The 20,537-nt window shown below is 43.8% G+C and overlaps 1 protein-coding gene across 1 annotated transcript; it reads right to left on the bottom strand.

Annotated features, from left to right (window-relative positions):
• Positions 1 to 710: 710 nt before the first annotated feature.
• Positions 711 to 6,674, bottom strand: LOC129868665 (homeobox protein CDX-1-like). The gene is made up of 3 exons (XM_055942840.1): positions 6,155 to 6,674; positions 1,707 to 1,855; positions 711 to 1,508 (listed from the first exon to the last, which is right to left on the bottom strand). The coding sequence occupies exons 1-3, from the start codon at positions 6,564 to 6,566 to the stop codon at positions 1,311 to 1,313; spliced, it is 759 nt and encodes a 252-aa protein (XP_055798815.1). The 5' UTR covers positions 6,567 to 6,674; the 3' UTR covers positions 711 to 1,310.
• Between the last annotated feature and the right edge of the window lie 13,863 nt (positions 6,675 to 20,537).

The raw sequence follows: 20,537 nt of genomic DNA on the forward strand, positions 1-20,537 counted from the left end.
GCCTTTCTCACCTTGCCCTTTGGACGCCGCGCCCTGCCTTTGGTAAGTAGATTGGCAAATAGGTCTGTGCGTGCGATGCAGCAGGGCTGATACCACAGGCCTCCACAGAGTGCGCCTCTCCGTCGCGGGGCCGTGATAACGGGTAGAGATGATATTAAAACAACTCTATCCTCCTGAAGCCAATCGCTCCTTATCATGCCACTCAGTTTTACTGTGCAAACAGTCATGCCTCCTTGGTGAGATGTCACGGGCCCTGCCTGTCTCGTTGTCACTTTGACCACTGACTCTATCACTTTTTTATGACATGATACCTCTCCTTTAACCTGCTGATGTTCGCACAAAGACCCACACGATAATGATCCAAAAATACCACATTGTAAATCTAGAAAGTCACAACACCAACCCCAAACAAATTCAATTCAATGCGCAATCATCACTGACATAGTTGTCTTTCACTTTCTCAAATTAGATTGATTCAGAGATGAAGTGTCAGCTGAAATCACATTTCTTCAATGATGTTTATCCCATTCAATCCCATTTGAAATGCATTGTTGTCATTTGAGTGCCACTTACGTAGCCTTAAGACATAGGATTTCACATTGTGGACACTTTTGAAATGATGTAATCCTAAGTGTGTGACAGATGGTCATATTGTAAACGTGTGCTCCAAATCTCTTCCATTTTCCTTCTATAAAGAATGAGCTCCAGAGTTTACAATAAAGCTTTTAATACAAATTACTTAAAAAATATACACTTATTATTATTCTGGCTTGGAATCAGAACCATTTACAAGTATTTCCAGTATGTGATGGGCAGAGCAGAAGAGGTATCAACAATAGAAACAGTAGTAGCCATTATAACAGTAAAATACAACAGTTTAATATCTATATATGTTTATATCTGTTCTTTGTCTCTTTCTGACAAGACAGACCAACACGAACGTGTGCAGAGCGGGTGGCCGTCCTATCGCCTTCAACCACAGAACATGGGCCGTCATTTTCTGTTTATTTCCCAATGATTCTACGAATTGAATTCGCCACAGTTTTTCGACACCCAGCAGCTGATTTACGGCGCATGGCCGACGTTTGTGTTGGTCCATCTTGTCCTTTAGACGTTTGTTATTATTATTATTATTTTTTTACAAAAGCGAAGGAAACAGCGGCAAGTCTTTATTTTTTGTCTGTCTTTGGAGCTGTTGACCCCTGCATTTGACCCCGTGTTGCTCAAGCTGTTGACGGGGGGGGGTCGCTATTGCAGGTTAGATTTGGACAAAAGTCATTTTTTCCCCCCGTCACGTCAGACCATCGTCCTCAGTATTCTTCTTTGATAGTCATTGGTATAGACGGAGACACTAAGCCGCCACTGCTGCTGGTCACCATGGCAACGTTGCCAGGCATGCCAGAGCCTGGGGGAGTAGGTGTTGTTGTGGACGCAGGCTGAGGCTGCTGCATCTTCTTCTTGTTCACTTTCCTCTCTTTGGCACGCCGATTCTGAAACCAGATTTTTACCTATGGAACAAAGAAAAGATTTGATGTAAGTGCCCCCGTGACTGGTCCGGTAAACTTTTGAGAAAGGCGCACGTGCGTGTGTCTGTGCGTGTGCGTGTGCGTGTGCGTGTGTGTATGAGAGAGAGAGACACACAGAGAGAGAGAGACAGAGACAGAAAATGGAGAGATTGTCCCCTGTCCCATGATGTTGTGACTGACCTGTCGTTCTGAGAGGCTGAGAGACGTGGCCAGCTCTGCTTTCCTCCTAATGGTGATGTAGCGGCTATAGTGGAACTCTTTCTCCAGCTCCAACCGCTGGTGATCTGTGTACACCACCCGGTACTTGTCTTTCGTTCTTGTCTTACCACCTGCAACAGAGTACAGCCATCTGTCAACTTTCATATTGTGTGTGTAATGTAGAAAAACAACTTATATTTTGACTAACTTTAATCCTTAAGAGTCTATTGACGCCACCCATGCGTCGATCTAAGTAACAGTAAAAATCCGTAAATTTCAGCTGGAGATATGAATGGGCTGCATCTCAATCCAACGCAACCGCGTATGCCGACCTTCCACATCTGCGGTGGAAGGTGGCCGAGCTACAGTAGTGTTTGTCACATGAGACATCCCCAAAATCGGTCTTCTCACGGAAATTTTTATTTTTTTATTTTTTTATTTTACCGTTATTTTACCAGGTAAGTTGACTGAGAACACGTTCTCATTTGCAGCAACAACCTGGAGAATAGTTACAGGGGAGAGGAGGGGGATGAATGAGACAATTGTAAAATGTGTGTAAGGTCCGAACGGTTTGGCCTAAAAAAACTAATATGACCACAAGATGAGACTCTCACCAACACGATGTGTCACGGGACTCATCTGAAGGTAACCCATACAAATGAATGAAAGTATGGAGGTAGTTTTGTGCCAACAGAAATAATGGGTTAAATACCTGTCAAATATTTCCTGAGCTTTCTTATATCTTCTAGATATAGGACAGACACTTTAAAACTGTATGATAATTTTTTTTACTGTCTTTCTTACCATTTATGAATATGTTAGTGCAGTGGTTCCCAACGTTTTACGATTACTGTACCACCAACTGAATTTTGCTTTGCCCGGAGTACCCTTGAAGTACCCCCTCATGTGCATTTCAGAGGTAGGCCTATGGTCTTATGTGTCTTCTCAAGTATCCCCCTTCTCAAGTATCCCCTGAGGATCGGCCACTGTGTAAGTCAATGCGTTTCTATAGGCTACAGCAGTAAAGGGCAAATTCAATATTTTATCAAATCTTTTTTTTTTTTTATACATAAAGGGGTCCTAAAATATGAACTCAAATAGCTAAATGATCCATGGTATGACCATCTTAAAACAACTCCATATGTTAGCTTAGTAGGAGACAGGGCTTGACCTGCATTGGTTATAATGGGAGGATGACGGGGCCTACTGTCCAGTCAGATTTCACATTAACTTACATGCCGTAAATAAACAACATTAGAAGAGTAAATAAAGATGACATCAGACATCTGTGAAAAAGTGGCTTCTGCTTCATTTCATACATGAAACCTTTCACTAAAACACACACACAGATAAAGTAGCACAGCTCTGGGATCAACTAGCCTTTTTAATTAGGTACCGTAAATCAAAAGTCACTTAATTCTGTCCATAGTGAACGAGGCACCTAAGTGCAGATGCAGCGACCAAGTTAAAGATTAAAATGTGTGAGCTCAGAGGGTGAGGGGGGCCTGCCTGCGAGGGCGCCAGGCCTGACGACCAGAGAGTTATTCAGACCATTAGGCTGTTGAAACACAGGACACACCCTCCTGCTCCCATGTTCCCCTAATTGTTCCTCTTCACCTCCTGATTCATAATTCTCTCATGACCGTTGTTGTCAAATGTCCATGTTGACCGAGGAGGACCACTCCTAAACAGACGGCATCTGAGGTCTACGGGGGTATTGACCCATACAATCGTAATGCTGCGGTAATCAAAAAGTGTACTGATTGTAGTGGCTCCCATCACCAGCGACGACACAGTTTGAGAAGGCCACCAAGGGGCTAACTCTGAGCCTGTACATCTGCATTTCATTTGAATGTTCGGTGGCAACGCATCCTAATGCTGCGCTGGGAGAGACAAAACTGTAGAGGACACAGAAATATTCAACAGTCCGATGACAGTTTCCCTTGATGGAACTATTAAAAATGCCAGCAGCATTCAAGAACCCATAAAAACCCATAATTCAATCCAAATGTGAAAAGTTTGAGAAGTGGTAGTGTTTACATTGAATAAGTGGAGAATGATTGATGCACTGTCCATGAATCTGTGTAGCTCTGTACTTCTGTAATAAGTATCATCGATGGCTGCTGAGAGAAATGGTTAAGCAGTTGAGGTTAAGGAGGTTTTCTGGCCGGTACGATAAAGTGACATGGAGATCATCTGTAACACGGACCATAGAACTCTCTGTCTGGGACAACCAGATAACCACATGAACTGGAACGACGAATTGTGGATACAAATGTACTTGTGAAGCATCCACGTCCAATAGACGACACCATTCAAATGAAATCCAAAGTGTGTGCCCCTGCAGCCTTTGTAATCATAAGCGGTCCCAGGCAGCCATTGACAACAACTTGATTTCTGTTGGGTTTTCTACACAGGAAGAAAAGCGTTAGAGTCATCTAACTCTCAGTTTGGGCAGTTTGGTCTACAGGATTCACATGGGTTCAAACTGCATTCTTGTAATTCAGTATCAGCTATCTACCTATAATCTATGAGGCCAGAAGGAGCATGCATACACAGAAATTATATGCTATTTTCTCTTCGGGCCTGCTTTCTTGTACTGATAAAGGTGATTTAATACAAACTGTAGGCACAGTACAGCTAAGGTGCTACCATGCCCATTACATTGAAGTCAGTAAAATATTATTTTTTCATAAATCTCATGTCATATGATGTCATTGCCTGGCGTATTATATCAGTAGGACCTATAGGATTGCCTGACGTAGGTCTAGTGGAGGACAAGCGTGAACCAAGCGAGCGACATCAAAGTAGTCGACAACTACTCCCGCCTTGAGACATAATGCCTGACGAAGAATTACAACATAGAAACACAATTCTAGAGCCCTAGGTCGCCGACATACAAGAAGACAACAAACCTCTTAATTTGCCTAACAAGATCTTCGAACCTCAGCACACTGTTTCTTCCATTTGATCACTTGCAGGTTTAGCCGTCTCAGCTGACTCTAAAGAATTGTTATTGAAATTATGAAAAGAATCCTGTGACATTATGAAATATGCAGATGTTGGGGGGAAAGGGGTGATTGCTCACGTAATAATTGTGACGTCTACACCAGACAAAATCCAAATTAATTCGATGATGACTATATTATGCCTATTATAGTCTATATTATGCCTATTATAAACTATATTATGCCTATTATTGACTATATTATGCCTATTATAAACTATATTTTGCTTATTATAGGCTACTAGCCTACTACTTTTACTATTCACTACCGATGATAAGCAATTATAATCATAACTATAATCATTGAGCGCTTATTACTTCAAGAGGTCGACACACAATGCAATTAAAATGCATACTCTGTTTTACCCTCAACTGTCAATACTTTGATTGCCGTGATTGGGAGTCCCACAGGGTGGCGCACAATTGGCCCAGCGTCGTCCGGGTTTGGCCGGTGTAGGGCATCATTGTAAATAAGATTTTTGTTCTTCACTGACTTGCCTAGAGGTTGATAAAGGTTCATTAAAAATAAACATTACATAGCCCATACTACACAGATGTAGGATCTTCATTTGGGTCAGTTTGCTACAGCAGTAAAATAATTCTGCAGCAACAGGAAATGTGAATTATTAGAGGCTATGTGGATTATAATTAATTGACATTTGTGTATGATAGAGTTTTTGTTGGGACAATTCAAGTCTGAAATTTCAAAGTGGAAATTACAAACTTTAGAAGCCTTTTTTAAAATTCAAATACACTAGAAATGCGCATTTCCTGCTGTCCAGGAAAATTTGCAGTAACAAAAGAGTGATCAAATTAAGATCCCACATCTGTACCCATAAAACGCACGAGATAATGCCACTAATTGAAGATGGCATGCGAGGTGTGATTCATGTGTTCACACAAGCACTGCAGTGAGGAGCAACTGTGCCAATGAGCGCAAAATATAAAGTTTATGTCAGTGACATATGATATTATATGACAATACACAGCAATGTCAAATACTATAATGGGATTGGACAAATACTAAAGAATGAAAGAACTATGAAAAATCAAGCGACAGATAACCCGGTATTCCATCTTTCTGAGTTGAAACACGAATTCGTCTCTGAATTTAGAGAACAGGTGCACGCATCATTCAACGAATGTGACTCCCAAGGGCAGTGGTTCTGGTTTTACTTTTCCCTCTCAACACGGTGCCTACAGTATTTCAGTATCTTTGATTTGAGAAAGAAAATGGGCCAAGATATTGCATTTAACCCATCATATTTAATATGTATGTGATTTGCCTCAGATACATTTAGTTTATTATTATTTTAATAAACATTTAAAAACGTGATTTAGGCTTTACTTTCTATGGTTTTATGGACAACCAAATGATCCACTTCTTTATTACAAAAATGTATGAAACACCTCAGTAACCTACCTGAATTTGCCGGTGGTACGCTCCGCCTCATCCAATCATAAGGGTTTCTGCGCTGAGAATTGGGAGACAGCTGCCCAACAGATGAGTTGATAGACGGGAGAAGACCGGATTGTGGGACTGGAGAGAACTCTGGGGGGCTATACCCTATTGGCCCCGGATTAGATGTGGACGGTCCTGTCCCCGGCCCATAGGGTGACCACTCTTCCCGGCTCGGCGGGTAAGCGGGGTTCCAGGCCCCCGTCTGGCTGTGGTGAGGGTCATTGTTAATCCCAGCAACGTGGTGGTATCCGCTGAAATCCGAATACTGCGGAGGTGCGGGGACAAAGTTCTGATGGTTCAAGTTGAGGCTGGGATGTCGCACTGGATTTGGGTACATGCTGGGTTCCTTCTCCAAAAGATAACTCACGTACATCTTTCCGTATGGGAACTCGTGCGCATAGTGTGCGTCAAGCGCGTTGCTCCTGCCTCCTCTACCCCAGTTTTCTGTTGAACCAAGGCCTCCTCTACCTGGCTGGTCGACAGCCTACTCTTCAACTTCTTGTTTGCTAAACACGCTGCCAGTCAAGAGGTGTCGCGCTGACGTCAACATTTTATAGCCCCTCATCTCCCTCCCTCACCTTATCCCACCAGGGACAATTTGCATTAGAGACGGGCCTGCATTTCAAAGGCAGCAGAGCACCGGCATCAAAGCCGTCACGGGCATTTAGAAGAATGCTACAAATCGCACAGGAGAAACTAACATGAGTTCGTGTTGATTTTCACAATGGGAGAACCTGTCACTGCATTGTCCGCTTAACGCCCATACACGCCTTGTGGAATATAATGGTGAAGGGTCGAGGAACGTGGTAGCAAGGCCTGGAGTGGCCATGGTCTTTAAAAAAAACAAAAAACAGATAGCCTATCTATAAAATCATGTTGTGCATATAAATGTGTCCCAATAAATCCCTATTCAATGCTAAACGACCCTATATACTAACCATACAATTTCCTTAGATCGCCTACATTCTGCCATGTGCTCATCTCTTACTTGTTTTGGGTGATATATTCCTTGTAATATTAGGCCTATACGTATATTTATTTCATGAGTTGGCCTATATATTTGACTCTCCCACTGGAGCATAACATATTTCAAGTGACCTTTAACCCCAATTTATTGTAGCGTTCGAATATGGTATAGACCTAGTTTTTTTGCGGGAAAGTATTGTGTTCTTTCTGTGCTGTGCTGAAACAGATAGCGCGGCTCCATGGCTGTATCAGGGGATTTCAAACAGATATCTGAGGTGATATGCCGGTCTAGTCTCGTGCCCACCTCCCGGTTGTTCTAAACCAGGAGGAAGTGGCTCATGGAATATTCCCGAATGTTAATAAATCTCATTGCTCTCTCGGTGCCCCGAGTTCATGCTTCTCTGTGAATTGAACTAGTGAAAAAACATGCAGGATGTAGCTGAATTTTCACGAGGGTCACACAATTAAAATAGAATTTGTCTAAATTTAGATACCATTGAAATACATCGAATTTCAAACGAAATACGACATCAAAGCGAAATCACACCGTCTATTTTTTTTTAAATAATTAAAGATAAAACATTAGATGTAATTCAGTCAGACCTTAATGCTCAAGTCATAATTACTAACGAAATAGAATATACTATTTCAAGTTTTCCTTATTTTTATTTTCTTTAGATCTACAATAGTTCGTTTATTTCAGTTGTCTGCTATTACCGGTAATAACAAAATGTAATAGAATGTTTAGAAGCATTTTTTTCATTGGACGAAGCATTTCAATAACACCGTTTTTAGCTCAATTGTTCTAAAGATATAAATAATTGTAGCTATTTATAAAAATGTATTTATCTAATTATTCAAAAACGATATTTTTGATTTATGAAGGAGATTTCAAATATGTAAAATTGTACTTTCATTTCTGTCATACAATAACACAGATGTTTATTATAACAACATCAACAGTATAAACAATACAAACGAAAATAACGATAGCTATATAATAATAATTGATGAATTCAGTGTATTTAGTTCAGGTGACAGTTTTTAGCATTCTGTCAGTATCAAAAGAAAATCAGGCCTAGATGCATTTTATGTAATTCAACATAATATATTGAAGGCTGTTTATTATATAAAACTTTCTTTCCCTGTGGTGAAGTAGGGCAGTTTAACAACCAGCACTAATCATTTTAAACAGTTTAACCAGTTTGAACCAATTCATGTGCAGATAATAACCTGATAATAACCTAATAATAACAGTGGGAGCATACTGTACACTGTGAAGAAGCATTTGTGGGCGAGGGTATAGTGCTACAGAGACTTTGAGCTTCCCAGTGTCTAGTGGCATTCTACTGTTCTCTCTCCTCTCCTTGTCACCTGTGTAGCCGTCTTGGGAGCACTATGTTCTGTGTGGGCTGGTGTGTTCACCTGTGCTCTGCGAGGAGGAGGACTGTGCTGTGAGGTGACCTCTGTCTGGCCCCTGAGGGGGTTCCTCCACACGGCTGAGGGCCCAGGGAAGTGGCCCTGCTCTGGTTCCCCATGGCTCCCTGTCTGGGACAGTGTTTGTCGGGCTCCGGGAGGACAGAGCGACACAATGACATGGGGAAGCCTCTCCCATCTCACCCGCCCTTAATGGTAAATATGCGTCCCTATCTGCCGTTCTCCCACTGCTTCCCACAGACTACCAGTCTGCCTGCCTCTCTCAATTAAATTCAATTAAAATGGCTTTTTTGGCACAGGAAAAATTGCCAAAGCAAGTGAAATAGATAATAAACAAAAATGTAATAAAAAATCTAAAATTGAATGTAAACATTTCACTCACAACAGTTTCCCAATAATAAAGACATTTCATATTGTTATATTATTGGCTATAATAATGTATAACAATGTTCAAAAAGTTAAAGTACAAAAGGGAAAATAAATAAGCAGATGAATATTAGAATAGTGCTTCTACACCTGCATTGCTTGCTGTTTGGGGTTTTAGGCTGGGTTTCTGTACAGCACTTCGAGATATTAGCTGATGTACGAAGGGCTATATAAAATAAACTTGATTTGATGTGTATTTAGAATGGTGTTCGTGTTCCACTGATTGCCCATTTCATATGGCAACAGCTCACAAGTCTTGCCGCTGTGATGGCACACTGTGGTATTTGGCCTAATAGATATGGGAGTTTACCTAAATGTTGTTTGCTTTCAAATTCTTTGTGAGTCTGTGTAATAAGAGGGGAATATGCGTCTCTAATATGGTCATACATTTGGCAGGAGGTTAGGAAGTGCAACTCAGTTTCCACCTCGTTTTGTGGGCAGCGTGCACATAGCCTGTCTTTTCTCAACAGCCAGGAACGTGCAACATCAACAGCAAGGCTATGGTCACTGAGTCTGTACATAGTCAAAGCTTGTATTATTTTTGGGTCAGTCACAGTGGTTAGGTATTCTGTCACTGTGTACTCTCTGTCTAGGGCCAGATAGCATTCCAGTTTGCTCCGTTTGTTGGTTAATTATTTCCAATGTGTCAAGTAATTATCTTTTTGTTTTTCCTGTGATTTGGTTGGGTGTAATCGTGTTGCTGTCCTGGGGCTCTATAGGGTCTGTTTGCGTTTGTGAACAGAGCCCCAGAACCAACTGGCTGAGAGGGCTCTTCTCTAGGTTAATCTCTCTGTAGGTGATGGCTTTGTTATGGAAGGTTTAGGAGCCACTTCCTTTTAGGTGCCTCTCGAATTTAACAGCTATTTTCTGGATTTTAGTGGGTATTGGCCTGATTCTGCTCTGCATGCATTATTTGGTGGGTTGACGTTGTACACAGATGATGTTTATGCATAATTCTGCATGCAGAGAGTCTCAATTTGGTGTGTGTCCCATTTTGTGAATTCTTGGTTGGAGTGGACCCCAAAAGTCACAACCTTAGAGGGCAATGGGTTCTATAACTGATTCAAGTAATTTTAGCCAGATCCTAGTTGGGATGTCAAATTTGATGTTTCTTTTGATGGCGTAGAAGCCCCTTCTTGCCATGTCTCTCAAATCATTCACAGCTTTGTGGAAGTTACCTGACGTTTAGGCCAAGGTAGGTCAAATTCTTTGCTCTAAGGCAACGGTGTCTAGATGGAATTTGATAGAATTTCTCTCTGTGTTTCTCAGTCAAAGACACAACTGATTTATAAACATGTTATAGATGAACACGAATGTGTATTTCATAAATTGTTCTTTCCCTGAAAAATGTAATTGTGAATTTTGACACATTTTCATGGGAAGAAATGAATAACAATCATGAAAATGGGTAAGATGAGAAAAAAAGTTCAAAGCAGGCTGGGGAGGGGTGACAGTGTCAGGTCACACTTCACAACCAAGTGTGACTTCCTCGTCAACGCAGGGTGCCATGGAGACAGTCAGGGGGAATGACCCGACCTGTGTGTCATGGAGACAGTGAAGTCCTGACTGACTGGCTGACTACTCTATTGATTAAGCTCAATGCAACAGGTGGAGAAACGAGGGTGTACAGCCAAGAGATCAATGTAATTCAGTGGAACAAGAGCAATGGTAAACTCACATTGTATACGTTTGTACAAAATGATAATTTAGTCATTGCTTCACATTGAATTCATGCTGAATGGCGTAATCCATGACTATTCCAAATAAAAATGTGCCTTGAGAGAGAGATCAAATCGTTTTAAAATAAGAATTTGAGTCTCATTAGGGATCAGTCCAAAAAAAATGGTAATATTGTGTAAAGGTGTTATGGTATAAGTTAGTTGAGATTTGTTCTTTGGCATGTTATGTTACCAATCATTTCGACCAGATGAATGTTTTTAGGCATGTAGTTGTAGTATTTGATCGTATTTAGATCAGATTAAGAGGGGTAGACTCCATTTTAAGCATTACTACACTTTATGTATTGCATATAACTAAATCTAGGATATTAACTAAATATCAATTGATTCTTATGTGAATATTAAGGAAACAAGGTGAGATGTTTTAGAGCGGTGCTCTCAAAACAAGGGCAGTTGTGATTTGTTTTATCCACATTTCAAATATTCTGCAGTCAACGTTTAAAGGGCCAATCAGGAGTTGAAACAATAACAAAGCGCCACTCTTTCGGTAAAAATCTGAGGGATGGGGATTGAGAAATTGGATCACTCTCAAATTCACAGACAGAGCTATGGGTGTAAGGACTAGCCATCAATGGTATCAAAATGATAGTTTTAACCATGTTTTGATACTATACAGTGTTTGTTTACAGTTGCTTTTTTTACAAACATTGGAGTAAAAAAAGATTAGATTTTGGGTTCTGATGGGGTACGACAGTTAAACTCAGCTCATGAGGCCTTTATAAGTTATATTCTTCAATAATGAATTGGTACATACTGTATCATTAATTTAAGGCCCAAAATGGATGTAGCAAATGCTGAATGCTCCTTTAACTATTGCTTGATACTACAATTTTCAATTCACATTTACTAATCTTTTATTTTACAACTGCCCACACACAGTTGTACATGGGGTCTCTGTTGTGGTCATACATTTAACCTGAGTGTGCAGTCTTGATGACCTCTGTGAAGATTGTATGTGAACTGCCCTCTGTCTCCCCCTGTTGCATAAATGAGGAAATTGCACGGGGCTTATTTATTAGTCGCACACGTAGCAAAATGTTTTACATCGTAGTAAAACGTTTTGCAACGTTTCTATTGGACACATTTAGATAGGTCCCTCCCTGTTTCATTCTGTTTGGTTCTGTTTGGTTCCTACGCCCCAGAAGTGGAATGGGAGCAGAAAAAGAAGGCATTTTCTTTAAACTTAATTTTGTTGAGATGGTAAAAGCAAACAAAACCTTGCATAGGCTTTATAAGAACACAGCAATAGAGTGAAATATGTATAACTGACAAATTGATTAAAGAAGAGTGAGTAATGAGTGAGTGAACAGCAAATGTAAAAATGTGCAAAGAAATCATTATTCTCTGAGCTGCCTCCTTGATTTGGGATTATGTCTTCATGCATCATTTCCATTCCTTCAACTCCATTGGCCAAAAGTTCTCTTAACTACTCCAAGTTAAAAAATAAATAATTATGACCTCATATTATCTCTGTTTATCGCTGCAGATCACCATGGAAACTGAGGGTCATACTCTGGGCATGCTCCATTACTGGGATGGATCTGTGCTGCTGGTTTTCTTGTGCAGGATCCAGTAGGTTCTCTCTCTCACACACACACACACACACACACACACACACACACACACACACACACACACACACACACACACACACACACACACACACACACACACACACACACACACACACACACACACACACACACACACACACACACACACACACATTCAGCTGAAAGAGTCTTGTGTCTGCCTGCGGTCAAGCCTCCGCTCCTCTCCCAGTTTGTCCCACTTCCGGAGGAACATATGGACCTAAATATCCCACGTGTTGACAGATGTGCTGAGTTAGGCTGATCAAGAGAGCTGCTGGACCAACCTCCAACTCACAGAGCCATACGTACAGTGGGTGCTAACCCATTTCATTTGGTTTCTTTACATCAGTCTATTTAGATAAAGTGCACTGTCAGATATAGATCTCCCCTAATGGTCTCCCTCACTTTCATTGCCATCCCACTGGGCACAGACATCAATTCAACATCCATTCCACATTGGTTCAACAATATTTAATTGAAAAAACGTGGAAACAACATTGATTCAACCAGTGTGGATCCCAGTGGGATGCTACTATAATATGCTCAGGTACTATACATCAAATTACCTCCAATGTCTATCTAGGCTTTGAGCACAACAAATTACCTTTTGTTTTACCACTCCTTACTGAAGTCATACATTATTCTCTGATAAAAACTGAATGGCAAGTTTGAGGACATGTCAGATATGCCCAAGCACCATTAAGGCAACAGTAGAATATGTTGGTCTCTGTCAGCATGCTGAGTAGGGTGGTGAATAGGCCTTTTGTTTTCCCGATCTGGAATACCTCACCATCAAATACTGATCGCATTACCTCCTACACTGCCGTTGTATATTCAACCCCAAGCCAACACCGCAACAGCTCTCACGAAACTACACTGGACATTGTGCAAACTGGAAACCGCATGTCCTGAGGCATATCCTGAGGATACCGCATATCCTGAGAAATCTGAATAAAACGCTACCGAAATTCTATCAACACATCTCCTTGCTTGGTTCTATTTTACCTCGTAGTGGTCGCAAAGGAAGGAGGATGCGGGCAGTTCTCGTTCTATTTCACCGCATAAACACTCACTCAGTCCACGAAAAATTATTACCTCAGAATTGCTCTCCAAGGACGGTGTTTTTGACAGTGACAACCTGCTGCTTCAGAGGACCAAAAAAAGACTGGAAAGAGAACACTTTCTTTACCATGTATTTATCTTTATATAAGTACATATTGTTAAATAGGAATAAATAATTTAAGCTGTTTTTAGATTGACGTGGCTAGCTATTGTACTTATATACCTCAGTCTGCCGAGTCAGCCAGCCAGCTACAGTAATTGGCTAGCTAGCTCACTCAGCCAGACAATTTTATTTAGCTAACGTTAGCTAGCTAGCTAGCAAGCTACTGTAACTGTTATTGCAGCTTTCTGTTTGTATGTAGTTGCACTTCAATGGCATTCCTCTGGGAGATTTTCTTTTATCCTTCCAACCAGGCAAAGTACCATGAAGACAGCACTGATCTCGACAAGAGGCGCAACATGCAGAGAAATTCACAATTCAGGGTAACATTAAGCAGTTAACTTCTATTAGATAACTGGACGGATTTCGTATGGACAACCATATTCCATCTGTCATGTTTTGTCTTTGATTATCATGTCTTGTCCCTGTGCTTCCCTCTGCTGGTCTTATTAGGTTCTTTCCCTCTTTCTATTCCTCTCTCTCCTCCTCCCTCTCTCCCTCCCCCGCTCTCTCTCTCTATCGTTCCGTTCCTGCTCCCAGCTGTTTCTCTTTCTCCTAACGACCTCATTTACTCTTTCACACCTGTCCCTTATTTTTGCCCTCTGATTAGAGTCCCTATTTCTTCCTCTGTTTTCCGCTTCAGTCCTTGTCGGATTCTTGTTTGAGGTTTGCTGCTCTGTGTCCTTGTTCCGCCCTGTCGTGTTTTTGCCTTTGTCAGATGCTGCGTGTGAGCAGGTGTCTATGTCAGCTACGGTCTGTGCCTTCCTGAAGCGACCTGCAGTCTGTGGTCGCGGCTCCAGTCGTTCCTCTCTACTGACGAGAGGTTTTCAGTTTCCTGTTTTGGATTAACCTTTGATAATATCCAGGAGAATCATTGTTTGTTTAAAACTGGAATAAAGACTCTGTTTCTATTACGTCGCTTTTGGGTCCTCCTTCACCAGCATAACAGAAGAATCCGACCAAGAATGGACCCAGCGACTACGGATTCTCGCAAGACTGCCATCGAGATCCAGGGAGCAATGCTCGGCAGACACGAGCAGGAATTGTCTGCTGCTCGTCATGCCGTTGAGACCCTGGCCGCTCATGTCTCCGATCTCTCAGGACAGTTTCAGAGTCTTCGTCTCGTGCCACCAGCTACTTCCTGGTCTTCCAAGTCTCCGGAACCTAGGGTTAATAACCCACCTTGTTACTCTGGGCAGCCCACTGAGTGTCGCTCCTTTCTCACCCAGTGTGATATTGTGTTCTCTCTCCAGCCCAACACATACTCTGGAGAGAGAGCTCGGATCGCTTACGTCATATCGCTCCTTACTGGTCGGGCTCGGGAGTGGGGCACAGCTATCTGGGAGGCAAGGGCAGAGTGTTCTAACGTTTATCAGAACTTTAAGGAGGAGATGATACGCGTTTTTGATCGTTCTGTTTTTGGGAAGGAGGCTTCCAGGGTCCTGGCTTCCCTATGTCAAGGTGATCGATCCATAACGGATTACTCTATAGAGTTTCGCACTCTTGCTGCATCCAGTGACTGGAACGAGCCGGCGTTGCTCGCTCGTTTTCTGGAGGGACTTCACGCTGAGGTTAAGGATGAGATTCTCTCCCGGGAGGTTCCTTCCAGCGTGGACTCTTTGATTGCACTCGCCATCCGCATAGAACGACGTGTAGATCTTCGTCACCGAGCTCGTGGAAGAGAGCTCGCGTTAACGGTGTTTCCCCTCTCCGCATCTCAACCATCTTCTCCCATCAGCTCAGAGACTGAGCCCATGCAGCTGGGAGGTATTCGCATCTCGATTAAGGAGAGGGAACGGAGAATCACCAACCGCCTTTGTCTCTATTGCGGTTCTGCTGGACATTTTGTCATGTCATGTCCAGTAAAAGCCAGAGCTCATCAGTAAGCGGAGGGCTACTGGTGAGCGCTACTACTCAGGTCTCTCCATCAAGATCCTGTACTACCTTGTCGGTCCACCTACGCTGGACCGGTTCGGCTGCTTCCTGCAGTGCCTTGATAGACTCTGGGGCTGAGGGTTGTTTTATGGACGAAGCATGGGCTCGGAAACATGACATTCCTCTCAGACAGTTAGGGAGGCCCACGCCCATGTTCGCCTTAGATGGTAGTTCTCTCCCCAGTATCAGATGTGAGACACTACCTTTAACCCTCACAGTATCTGGTAACCACAGTGAGACCATTTCCTTTTTGATTTTTCGTTCACCTTTTACACCTGTTGTTTTGGGTCATCCCTGGCTAGTATGTCATAATCCTTCTATTAATTGGTCTAGTAATTCTATCCTATCCTGGAATGTTTCTTGTCATGTGAAGTGTTTAATGTCTGCTATCCCTCCTGTTTCTTCTGTCCCCTCTACTCAGGAGGAACCTGGTGATTTGACAGGAGTGCCGGAGGAATATCATGATCTACGCACGGTCTTCAGTCGGTCCAGAGCCAACTCTCTTCCTCCTCACCGGTCGTATGATTGTTGTATTGATCTCCTTCCGGGGACCACTCCCCCTCGGGGTAGACTTTACTCTCTGTCGGCTCCCGAACGTAAGGCTCTCGAGGATTATCTGTCTGTTTCTCTCGACGCCGGTACCGTGGTGCCTTCTTCCTCTCCCGCCGGAGCGGGGTTTTTCTTTGTTAAGAAGAAGGACGGTACTCTGCGCCCCTGCGTGGATTATCGAGGGCTGAATGACATAACGGTTAAGAATCGTTATCCGCTTCCCCTTATGTCGTCAGCCTTCGAGATGCTGCAGGGAGCCAGGTTCTTTACTAAGTTGGACCTTCGTAACGCTTACCATCTCGTACGCATCAGAGAGGGGGACGAGTGGAAAACGGCGTTTAACACTCCGTTAGGGCATTTTGAATACCGGGTTCTGCCGTTCGGTCTCTCTAATGCTCCAGTTGTCTTTCAGGCATTAGTTAATGATGTACTGAGAGACATGCTGAACATCTTTGTTTTCGTTTACCTTGACGATATCTTGATTTTTTCACCGTCACTCGAGATTCATGTTCAGCACGTTCGACGTGTACTCCAGCGCCTTTTAGAGAATTGTCTCTACGTGAAGGCTGAGAAGTGCGCCTTTCATGTCTCCTCTGTCACTTTTCTCGGTTCTGTTATTTCCGCTGAAGGCATTCAGATGGATCCCGCTAAGGTCCAGGCAGTCAGCGATTGGCCCGTTCCTAAGTCACGTGTCGAGTTGCAGCGCTTTCTAGGTTTCGCTAATTTCTATCGGCGTTTCATTCGTAATTTCGGTCAAGTGGCTGCCCCTCTCACAGCTCTGACTTCTGTCAAGACTTGCTTTAAGTGGTCCGGTTCCGCCCAGGGAGCTTTTGATCTCCTCAAGAAGCGTTTTACATCCGCCCCTATCCTTGTTACTCCTGACGTCACTAAACAATTCATTGTCGAGGTTGACGCTTCAGAGGTGGGCGTGGGAGCCATTCTGTCCCAGCGCTTCCAGTCTGACGATAAGGTTCATCCTTGCGCTTACTTTTCTCATCGCTTGTCGCCATCGGAACGCAACTATGATGTGGGTAACCGCGAACTGCTCGCTATCCGCTTAGCCATAGGCGAATGGAGACAGTGGTTGGAGGGGGCGACCGTTCCTTTTGTCGTTTGGACTGACCATAAGAACCTTGAGTACATCCGTTCTGCCAAACGACTTAATGCACGTCAAGCTCGTTGGGCGTTGTTTTTCGCTCGTTTCGAGTTCGTGATTTCCTATCGCCCGGGAAATAAGAACACCAAGCCTGATGCCTTATCCCGTCTCTTTAGTTCTTCTGTGGTTTCTACCGACCCCGAGGGGATTCTCCCTGAAGGGCGTGTTGTCGGGTTGACTGTCTGGGGAATTGAGAGACAGGTAAAGCAAGCACTCACTCACACTGCGTCGCCGCGCGCTTGTCCTAGTAACCTTCTGTTTGTTCCTGTCTCTACTCGTCTGGCTGTTCTTCAGTGGGCTCATTCTGCCAAGTTAGCTGGCCACCCCGGTGTTCGGGGTACGCTTGCTTCTATTCGCCAGCGGTTTTGGTGGCCTACTCAGGAGCGGGACACGCGTCGTTTCGTGGCTGCTTTTTCGGACTGCGCGCAGACTAAGTCAGGTAACTCTCCTCCTGCCGGTCGTCTCAGACCGCTTCCCATTCCTTCTCGACCATGGTCTCACATCGCCTTAGACTTTATTACCGGTCTGCCTTCGTCTGCGGGGAAGACTGTGATTCTTACGGTTATCGATAGGTTCTCCAAGGCGGCACATTTCATTCCCCTCGCTAAGCTTCCTTCTGCTAAGGAGACGGCACAAATCATCATTGAGAATGTGTTCAGAATTCATGGCCTCCCGTTAGATGCCGTTTCAGACAGAGGTCCGCAATTCACGTCACAGTTTTGGAGGGAGTTCTGTCGTTTGATTGGTGCTTCCGTCAGTCTCTCTTCCGGGTTTCATCCCCAGTCTAACGGTCAAGCAGAAAGGGCCAATCAGTCGATTGGTCGCATTTTACGCAGCCTTTCGTTTCGAAACCCTGCGTCTTGGGCAGAACAGCTCCCCTGGGCTGAGTACGCTCACAACTCGCTTCCTTCGTCTGCTACCGGGCTATCTCCGTTTCAGAGTAGTCTTGGTTACCAGCCTCCTCTGTTCTCGTCCCAGCTCGCCGAGTCCAGCGTTCCCTCCGCTCAGGCTTTTGTCCAACGTTGTGAGCGCACTTGGAGGAGGGTCAGGTCTGCACTTTGCCGTTACAGGGCGCAGACTGTGAGAGCCGCCAATAAACGTAGGATTAAGAGTCCTAGGTATTGTCGCGGTCAGAGAGTGTGGCTTTCCACTCGTAACCTTCCCCTTACGACAGCTTCTCGCAAGTTGACTCCGCGGTTCATTGGTCCGTTCCGTGTCTCTCAGGTCGTCAATCCTGTCGCTGTGCGACTGCTTCTTCCGCGACATCTTCGTCGCGTCCACCCTGTCTTCCATGTCTCTTGTGTCAAGCCTTTTCTTCGCGCTCCCGTTCGTCTTCCCTCCCCCCCTCCCGTCCTTGTCGAGGGCGCACCTATTTACAAGGTACGGAAGATCATGGACATGCGTTCTCGGGGACGTGGTCACCAGTACTTAGTGGATTGGGAGGGTTACGGTCCTGAGGAGAGGAGTTGGGTTCCTTCTCGGGACGTGCTGGACCGTTCGTTGATTGATGATTTCCTTCGTTGCCGCCAGGGTTCCTCCTCGAGTGCGCCAGGAGGCGCTCGGTGAGTGGGGGGGTACTGTCATGTTTTGTCTTTGATTATCATGTCTTGTCCCTGTGCTTCCCTCTGCTGGTCTTATTAGGTTCTTTCCCTCTTTCTATTCCTCTCTCTCCTCCTCCCTCTCTCCCTCCCCCGCTCTCTCTCTCTATCGTTCCGTTCCTGCTCCCAGCTGTTTCTCTTTCTCCTAACGACCTCATTTACTCTTTCACACCTGTCCCTTATTTTTGCCCTCTGATTAGAGTCCCTATTTCTTCCTCTGTTTTCCGCTTCAGTCCTTGTCGGATTCTTGTTTGAGGTTTGCTGCTCTGTGTCCTTGTTCCGCCCTGTCGGGTTTTTGCCTTTGTCAGATGCTGCGTGTGAGCAGGTGTCTATGTCAGCTACGGTCTGTGCCTTCCTGAAGCGACCTGCAGTCTGTGGTCGCGGCTCCAGTCGTTCCTCTCTACTGACGAGAGGTTTTCAGTTTCCTGTTTTGGATTAACCTTTGATAATATCCAGGAGAATCATTGTTTGTTTAAAACTGGAATAAAGACTCTGTTTCTATTACGTCGCTTTTGGGTCCTCCTTCACCAGCATAACACCATCTAACGTTAACTAGTTGCTAGCTATACATATAGTTCAGTGGAGGCTGCTGAGGGGAGGATGGCTCATAATAATGTCTGAAATGGAGTATATGGGATGGTATCAAACATGTGGTTTCCATGTGGTGATACCATTCAATTGACTCCATTCCAGCCATTATTATGAGCCGTCCTCCCCTCAGCAGCCTCCACTGATATAGTTATATGTCTGTCATATTGAGGTGTCTGGCTATAAGTTAAAACTGATCAATCAAATGAATAGGTGTAAGCAATTATGTTATTTCCAAATGCCCTTAACTAGGTGTCTTCGCTAGACAGACAGACAGTGTGGGGGGGGGGGGTGAAAGAGAGAGAGAGTGAAAGACAGACAGAGAGAAACAGAGAGAGAAAGACAGCGGTGCAAATGTACTTAGACTTGAGTATTTCAACAACTCTTCTCTTCCAACTTGTTAGGCAATCATATCTACCTACACTGGAAGGATGGCCAGCCACACAGGAGGGTGATTTTTACTGAGGAGAAGAAGGAGGCCGTGCTGACCGAGATGCATGCTGGTCATTTCAGAGTGAAGCGCATGTTTTCCAAAATCAACCTACGCTTCTTCTGGGCAAGAGAAATAACCTTTTGTTTATGAATCATATTATATTGTCTCTGAAATTATTATGAGTTCAATGAATGTCATATCAGAGAGCACACAATGTTTCAATTTGTCACTTTTTTGCTTAAAGGTCAGTACCCTGGTCTAGCCTGCCAGAAGATTGAGAGGGCGAAGACTGTGGCGTCGGAGTTGAAGCCCATCAAAGTTGTTTCACCATGGCACGTGATCGGTAAGTGACCCAATTCAAATTTAAAGTGTAATTTTCTTGTTTACGTCTCTGTCTCCTACCTTTGTTACCTTTAATTCTGCTCCTGTTCATCAGGAGCTTGGGGTCCTGCCCAACACCCAGACGTGGATCCACCTGATGACCTTCATTACCAACAACCCACCAACTTTACATTACATCATCTACAGCTACTGTTGTTGTTGTTATCTGCTAAGAAGGTTTTCTTGCTCTAGCATACCGGGCACATAAATATGTGAGAAACACAGATGAACTAAAAACACGAACACTGCAAGCACTCAGATCAAAGAGAGCAGCAGTGTCTGGACTTTGTAGTCTCCCTCTTCAAGTCCCCCTTCTGAGACT

The sequence above is a fragment of the Salvelinus fontinalis genome, chromosome 13 (assembly GCF_029448725.1).
Source record: "Salvelinus fontinalis isolate EN_2023a chromosome 13, ASM2944872v1, whole genome shotgun sequence".
NCBI classification, from domain to species: Eukaryota; Metazoa; Chordata; class Actinopteri; order Salmoniformes; family Salmonidae; genus Salvelinus; species Salvelinus fontinalis.